The following is an 8,310-nucleotide window of genomic DNA, read 5'->3' as shown; positions in this document are numbered from 1 at the left end:
CAGGTCCCCCGACGAGTCCCTCCGGCGCTCTGCTCCGTCCTCAGGCTCCGGAGGCTGGTCGGACATGTGTGCTCCCCAGCAGAGCACAAGAAAGTTTAGACAAATAAAAAAAAGTTTTTTTCTTTCTTCTAATCTGTCATGTGGTCTGCTGGGAAACCACATAGACCAGCAGGACGGAGCCGGAGGCTGCTGCGCGGACAGGTAAGTCGGGGGGGGGGGGGGGAGGTGAGCAGAGGGGGGAGGGGGGTGGGGTGGGTCGGGGGGGTAGACAAACGTAACGCATCTGTAGGCAGTGCTGCGCATGCGCTGGTTTTACAGATGTAACAGCGCATGCGCAGCACTGTTTCCAGATGCGATAAGGTAGTGTAGAGAGGGAAAAGTATCTATTTCCCGAAAAGCTGTCATCGCAAAAATGACAGCATTTCGGAATAGATACTTATGGAGAGGTGGAATGATGAATTCCACCTATAATTAGCTAGAACTCCATGAGAGTTCTAAAGCTAATTATCACCAGAGAATTTTTAGGTTTAATGAATAGGCCCCTTAGTCCTTATATAATAATTCAATGTGAGAAAGGATCCTTTCGGCCAATCGTTCTTTTTATATAGGGATCCCAAAGGGTCAAGTGGTCTCTGGGCCTGATTCAGAGCCGGACGCTGTTGAAGAGCGCTCGCTCTGAATCAGGCGGTTTTTCTTTGTTGTTGTTGTGACCACCCCATGTTGTGACCATTGGGACTTGCGACGAGACCCTTGTGGTAGGGTCTCGTCCATCACAAGCCCCAGAGAGCTTCCTGCTGTAACAGAGCAGGAAGTTCTCCACTGAAATCACTGGTGATGTCAGTGGTGCCTCCCACAAACGGCAGGCATTCCTTCGGGAACGCCTCCGTTTGTGTAGCCACCCCCCCTGCCCGCCTCCAAAACGGGGCGAGCTGTCAATCAAAATCGAGAGCCGCCCCCTCTTGGTGCGAGACCCGTAGCGACAGAGCGCCCGTCGCTGGCCGGGTCACGCGCATGCGCACGCCGGAGCCGGCTCCAGCATGCGCAGTGAGGGACCATCGACCCGCTTGCGAGCGCTTTGCGCCCGCGAGCGCTTTGCGCCCGCGAGCGGGTCTGAGTCAGGCCCTCTGTTTGAAATATAAAAAAGAAACAACATAAGAACAACTCCTTAGTGGTAGTGTAGTATTATAAACAATTTCTTGCAATCTTATGACAATATGTTGATATGATGATATAATCGTACAAATGTAGTTTTTCATGTGTATTTACTATATAGATTCAGTGAGATCCTATTTTTTGTGCCGTACAAGAGGCTGCAGGTTTTGCACACTCGTCACATAGCAATTGTTTTGATTTGCTTAGTTTAGCCAGTCAGCTTGCTGCAGGCTTTGTCCAATATGGTTGAAAACAATATTGTAAGGTGTGAGTTAGTGAAAATTGACTGGAAATGACTGGAAATTAATGGAATTGAAGTTAATAATACTGTAGGAACAAAAATAGAAAATTACATGATTTTAGCAGGTTTTTTTTTTAGCAATTTAAAAAAAAAAAATCCAGAATCAATACACTCGAGGGTAAATTTGGCAAAACCAAAACACGATAATGAATTAGAACCAAAACCAAAACACAGGGGTCCACGCACATGCCCAACATTCCTTCTTCTTCATCCCAATTCCTTCCAACCCAAAGGGGGGAATTCAGTTCAGCACAATGGTGAATATCTGCGGGAGGGATCTCCTGCAGCTATTCAATTAATTGCGCTGTGTGCCTTGTCGGGAAGCAGGTAAGTCAGAGAATGCCGGTTCTCGCGACTTAACCAGGGTAACCGGCATTCTCTGACTAAAGTGCCGGGCGTGCGGCTGTTAGCGCCGCGCTAAGCTGGCAAACAGCTGCGTTCCCCGCATCCCAGCACTTTTGCCTGATTTCTCCTCGCATCCCCACTGGGGTGCAAGAACAAATCCTTTGTCTGCCCAAACAGTGCGTTGAATTGAATAGCTGTGGGAGCTCCCTCCCGCGTCTATTTACCATCGTGCTGAATTGAATTCCCCCCAAACTATCTGTTATTTGGGAAGGGATCGGTATGAAATACCGCTGGCCCCTTGGCCGGCAGTTCGATTCCCGGCAGCGCCTGGCCATCAAAAGCAGAGTTCTCGGCAACGGAAGCCGACAGCGCTGGAAATCCCGATCGTTGTTCAGGTAAGTATAAACTAACCTAACACCCTAACCCTCCTTAGGGGTGCCTAACCCTAACCCCCCTTCCCAGCTGCCTAAACCTAAGTCCCCCGGGGGGGATTCCTAACCCTAAGTCCCCCCCGGGGGTGCCTAACCCTAACCCACCCGGGCGGGGGTGCCTAACCCTAAGTCCCCCCCGTGTGCCCTAAACCTAACCCTCCCCCCCTGTGGCTCGGGATGCCGGGCGCCGGTGTCGGGAAAATGACAGGCGTCTACAAATACTGTAGATGCCTGTCATTTAACCCCCGCCGCGATAATGCAGTAGGGAAGCCGGCTGTCGGGATTAAGACAGCCGGTTTCCCGATTGCATCCCTTTGGGAATTGCACCAATCATTCAATCGATTGAAATAGTTAAACTAAAGATTTAATGTAATTTCTTGTTCCTTAAAGAAAACAAGGACATTTGACAGTTGCAAATTGTCTATATATAGACAAGGCCGAAAGCAAGAGGGAACATTCACTGATAACAAGCTAGTTACAAGATGACCTGTTTCTGAAAAATACCTTCTCAGAATTGCTAGAATAAGATGTTGGAGCCATGAGGCTCAGGTTGCCGGATGTATATATAGTATATGAATCGTTTTCTCACTTTTGCTACCAAATCACTATGACTTACTGTACTGTAGCTTCTCCATAGATTTTCATCATGTAGAAATAGTATAAATAATGTCCAGAGCTGTTCATAGAATGAAGAAGAGTTTATCTGCTCACTATGATTTGTATGCTGGAGGTTACTCCACCTTCAGGAGTTGCTCTGATGTTTTAGCCAAGCCGTACAAAGCCCTGGAGCAAAGACTGTTTCACAGAAACTCAGCGACACTCATATCTCTATTGGTCAGTTTAATAACACTAGGCCCCCGACACTCATTACTACACAGAACTTAATAAAATATCCTACTCACTGCTAATGCTGAAGGTCACTACTCCATACATTCCCTGCCGGATATATATGTAGCCTTTTGACACACTTGATCCCTCTCTTCTACTCCAAACTTTCTCTTCTTTGGGAGTTCAAGGTCTTGCAGAGTTGTCACCTGTTTCTCCGGCTGCATCTCTAGCGCCTCCCATTCCAGCTCTGCCTGGTCCTTGGCTTCTCTTGGTCAGTGAACCCCAAGACTCTGCCTTTGCCGAACACAGACGTCAGTCAATCTTGATTTCAATATCTCAAATCCAACTCCCAGTCAACTCACTTTTCGGTAAAGCCCCCCCCCCTTCCCAACACAACCACTTAAAGTTCAACCCCTACCTTTTCCGTCACTCATATTGCTACCCTCTATTCTTTCTTTCCTGCAAGTGTATCTGAGATCTTTTCTCTCCTCTTAACGGCTTCACCCCCACCTACCATTACATCCAAGTTACTTAATTCCCTCTCTCCTAATGACCAACATAAACTTCTCCACCTTTTAACCTTCCCTTCTCCACCAGTGACTTTCCCTTCGTCATTCAAGAGGCTCTTATATCCCTGATTCTCAAGAACCGTCTCCTGACCCATCCGCTCTCCCCAACTATTGTCCATCTCTTCTTTTACTTGTGCATTCAACAGTCTTGAACAGCTTGTTTTCACCCAACTGACCCATATCCTCTCCTCCGGCTCCATTCTCGACTCTCTGCAGTGTGACTTCTGTCCTCTTCACTCCATGAACATTACTCTCACCAAGGTGACCACAGACCTACTAAGTCTATGGTCACTACATTTAATTCCTATTTTTGCTAAAATATCTGTTTGCATTCTTTTACTCGTTATTATTTGTCAGTGAGATTTAGGTGGTTGGTTTGTCAGACCTCACCGAAATTCCTGGGTCTCCTGGACAATAGGCGATTATGAATTACCTGTATTTACGTTCCTGTTTGGTTTCCCCTAGTTCTTTAACTGTACTGAACTGCAGACTTTGTGGCGCCATATAATTAAACAATGATGATCTTACAATGGGGACATTACGTCTAATTTGACTTCGTAGCTACCGATCACCACTTCTGGGGCCAAGCAGATACGGGCTCTAAGGGAGACTGTCCCAAGACAGTTTTGGAATATTTTCTATGCCTGATTCTTGTGTATACGATGGTGTAAGCATCTGTTGTAATCATTTTATATTTGTGACGTCTGTGTGTTCCCACTCTTGAACTGTCAAAAGGTCTGTTTTCTTCTTGTGTGTGTCTTTCTGCCTTCCATCTCTATCTCTTCCTGTCTCTCTGCCCTCTTTCTCTCTTTCTGTCTGTTCATTGAATTTTTCTCTCTTCCTGTCCTCCTATCCTATGTTGCTCTCTTCCTGTCCTCCTATCCTATGTTGCTCTCTTCCTGTCTGTCTGTTCTAACTCTCTCTCTAAACACTTTATCTCCACAATGATGTTTGGCCCTTGCTTGCAAGTCCTTACTGACCTTCTTTGGTTTCAACTTTGAAACCCCCAAAAGGGGTTTGTCCACATGGAATGCCGGTGGTTCAATTCCCGACAGCGGAAGCCCGGTAGGGGTGAGGATTCCGACTGCTAATTTAGGTAAGTACCGCTAATCTCATTCCCTACCCTAACCCTCCTTTAGGGATGCCTGAACCTAACCCCCCCTTCCCCGCAGCCTAAACCTAAGTCTCCCAGGGGGGTGCCTAACCCTAACCTCCCGCCGGGGGTGCCTGACCCTAACCCCCCCTTCCCCTAGCCTAACCCTGCCAGTGGGCTGCCTAACCCTAGGAGCCCCTAACCTAACCCTCCCCCCGCGGCTGTCCGCGCCCGGCTTACCTTCGATCAGGATGCCGGGTGTCGGGCTCCCGGCGTAGGTAAAACGACAGGCGTCGGGATTAGACAGTCGGGATGCCGACTGCATATCGTCCACATATGCTGTCAAAGAGCCAGTTGATCAGTTGATGGGTGGAAGTGATTTGATTGTCTAAACTTCTCAAAGGTAAATGGCCCCAATACGCTTAATTCTGGTTATAAATAATCCTGCTTTGAGGGAAGGCAACTCCCCCTAACATTTTCTTGACAGGTAACTTGAGGGGCAGCCATGGCCTGAAACATGAAAGGGTTACATGAACCAAGGAGTGAGAACAATTGTGGGCTGCAGCCTACATCCCGTGGGGATGCCTAGGCAGGAATTCTGTCCCCTCACCAGCTTTTCACTCAAGGAATCAGGATAAACATTTGAAGCTGCCTCGGGAGACATGTAATATAAAGATTTCCCAAACTCACGGGACACGTCATACAGACAGTCCCAATGTCCCCTCACTCTCAGGACACATGTAATATCGACAGCCCCGTTGTTCCCTCACTCTCAGGTCACATGTAATATAGACAGTCCCAATGTCCCCTCACTCACAGTCCTGATGTTCCCTCACTCTCATTACACATGTAATATAGACAGTCCCAATGTCCATTACTCTAAGGACACAGGTAATACAGACCGTCCCAATGTCCCCTCACTCTCAGGACACATGTCATACAGACAGTCCCAATCACTCTCAGGACACATGTAATACAGATTATCCCAATGTCCCAATCACTCTCAGGACACATGTAATACAGATTATCCCAATGTCCCACTCACGCTCAGGACACATGTAATACAGATTATCCCAATGTCCCACCCACTCTCAGGACACATGTAATACAGATTATCCCAATGTCCCACTCACGCTCAGGACACATGTCATACAGACAGTCCCAATCACTCTCAGGACACATGTAATACAGATTATCCCAATGTCCCAATCACTCTCAGGACACATGTAATACAGATTATCCCAATGTCCCACTCACGCTCAGGACACATGTAATACAGATTATCCCAATGTCCCACCCACTCTCAGGACACATGTAATACAGATTATCCCAATGTCCCACTCACGCTCAGGACACATGTAATATAGACAGTCCCAATGTCCATTACTCTAAGGACACAGGTAATACAGACCGTCCCAATGTCCCCTCACTCTCAGGACACATGTCATACAGACAGTCCCAATCACTCTCAGGACACATGTAATACAGATTATCCCAATGTCCCACTCACGCTCAGGACACATGTAATATAGACAGTCCCAATGTCCCCTCGCTCACAGTCCTGATGTTCCCTCACTCTCATTACACATGTAATATAGACAGTCCCAATGTCCCCTCGCTCACAGTCCTGATGTTCCCTCACTCTCATTACACCTGTAATATAGACAGTCCCAATGTCCCCTCGCTCACAGTCCTGATGTTCCCTCACTCTCATTACACATGTAATATAGACAGTCCCAGTGTCCCCTCACTCACAGTCCTGATGTTCCCTCACTCTCAGGACACTTGGAATCCAATACATTTTGCTAAATGATTTGTAGTTTGTGGTGCTGGACTGAAGTTATATTGTTATATTGTTGTTTTTGTTTTTTTTAGAATGTAGTTAATTTAAATTTCAAGAACAATATGTATATCCCCTCTTCTTCCCTCCTACTCCACTGTTATCCTGTCCATGGGCGTAACTACCATAGGTGCAAGGGGTTCAGCTGCTATGGGGCTCAGAGCTGAGGGGCACCCATCTTCCTTGTCAAAGTGACATGTGTTATATACATCTTTCACCATTGGATGGTACATAGGGGCCCTTACAACTTTTGGTATGGAGCCTGCAAATACCTAGTTACGCCCCTGATCCTGTCTTAAAGTACTGGCTGAGAACATTATTTTCCTAAGTAATAAATAAAGACATGACACAGGAGGACAAACATTAATAAAACACATTTTAAAAGAATTTTTTTGAGTAGTTTATACACCTAAAATTCAGATGCAATGACTGAATATTGTAACAGTTGGTTGGGACAGCTGATGTGGCTACAAATTTGCTAATTGTTTGACAGAATAAACGTAGAAATAAACAGAAAAAAACGGTAAGTCAATTGCGAAATCTAGACTTAAGGTGCCTATCCACTAGACTATTAAAATAAGCGATTGAACGATATCGATATTGTTCGATAATCGTTTGAAAATCGTTTGCAGATTGTTTAAAAAAATTGGTCTTTTAGCCATCTATCATCGTGCAAACATGCTGGTCAATATAACGATAACGTCAGGTTCAGCGTGTTTGCAGATGATTGATTGTGCCTACGCTGAACGACTGCTCGTTCAGTGCAGGCTCATCACAGTCTGACAAACGACTGCATGGTTACAATGTCGTAATCGTGAAGCCTTTTGCCTGTCTTCTAGTGGATAGGCACCTTTACCGATAATGTAACAGATCATGTTAGTTTTAGAATGCAACAACCCAGTGTGTGACACAATGTGACACTAATAATCATTAACAGGGTAGCAGCTGATTTATTCATACACCAATCACCACCAGCCTAACAGAAGCCAGGCCCCACCTCTAGAAATTACAGGTTATCAAAACGTTGCTTCAGACCCAATTCAGGGAGTTTATACAGATATCTTGGCATCTCCTCCCGCTGTCCTCTTTGTCACATGTATAAAGTAACAGGGTTCATTGTCCTGGCCTGGGGTATATGGCTTAAAATCCCCATAAACCATGTGCTGGCACTGACCCCCAAAGGCCTCGTGCATGAGAGCAGTGAAGGATTCCAGGCGGTGCGGATAATAGGACAGGCGGAATTTACTGTGGAAATAAAAAAATATTTTATGACGGATCTGAGCAGGAAAACAAATCCTTTCATACATATCAAATCCAGGAAGACTGAAATGCGGCTACTTTCCAAACTACAACTCAGCGTTTTGTATGGTTCCCTTATAGGATCCATATCTGACCCAACCGGTTGGCAGGGCGGTTGAGAGCCCAGGCGGATCCGGGTACTGGAGATTGCAGTCTCCTCTCTCTTGACTCCCGATTGTGCCACTGCGGCTGTGCTGCTTTTTAGCGGCCAGCAGCAGCAGCGACTCGCCCATCCCCCCCAACCGCTCCAGGTAAGTAGTACCCACTACCCCTTCTCTCTGTGCCCCTGCCAGTTGGTGAAGGATGTTGTTGGCATTTGGGGTCATTAGCTGACCTGAAAGAAGGAACTATTGGCTCTATATTGCCATTTTTAGTGTTTTTCTTAACAAGACCGGTGCAATGTGGCCACCAGGTAGTGTGGAAAGTTTATGTTGGCTCATCCCTCCTGCTCT

General features: G+C 46.5%; 1 protein-coding gene across 1 annotated transcript in view; it reads right to left on the bottom strand.

Moving 5' to 3' along the window:
* Nucleotides 1-6,922: 6,922 nt before the first annotated feature.
* Nucleotides 6,923-8,310, bottom strand: part of GNMT (glycine N-methyltransferase) — a 45,981-nt gene continuing 44,593 nt past the window's right edge. The window contains exon 6 of the mRNA XM_088450694.1: nucleotides 6,923-7,804. Within this exon, the coding sequence (XP_088306820.1) occupies nucleotides 7,609-7,804 (196 nt within the window). The 3' untranslated portion in view covers nucleotides 6,923-7,608. The remainder of the gene's footprint in view (nucleotides 7,805-8,310) is intronic.

This window comes from Taudactylus pleione, unplaced genomic scaffold (assembly GCF_031769625.1).
Source record: "Taudactylus pleione unplaced genomic scaffold, aTauple2 ptg000522l, whole genome shotgun sequence".
Classification (NCBI taxonomy): domain Eukaryota; kingdom Metazoa; phylum Chordata; class Amphibia; order Anura; family Myobatrachidae; genus Taudactylus; species Taudactylus pleione.
Note: the sequence above shows the minus strand (reverse complement) of the source record. Positions and strands in the feature narration are given on the sequence as shown.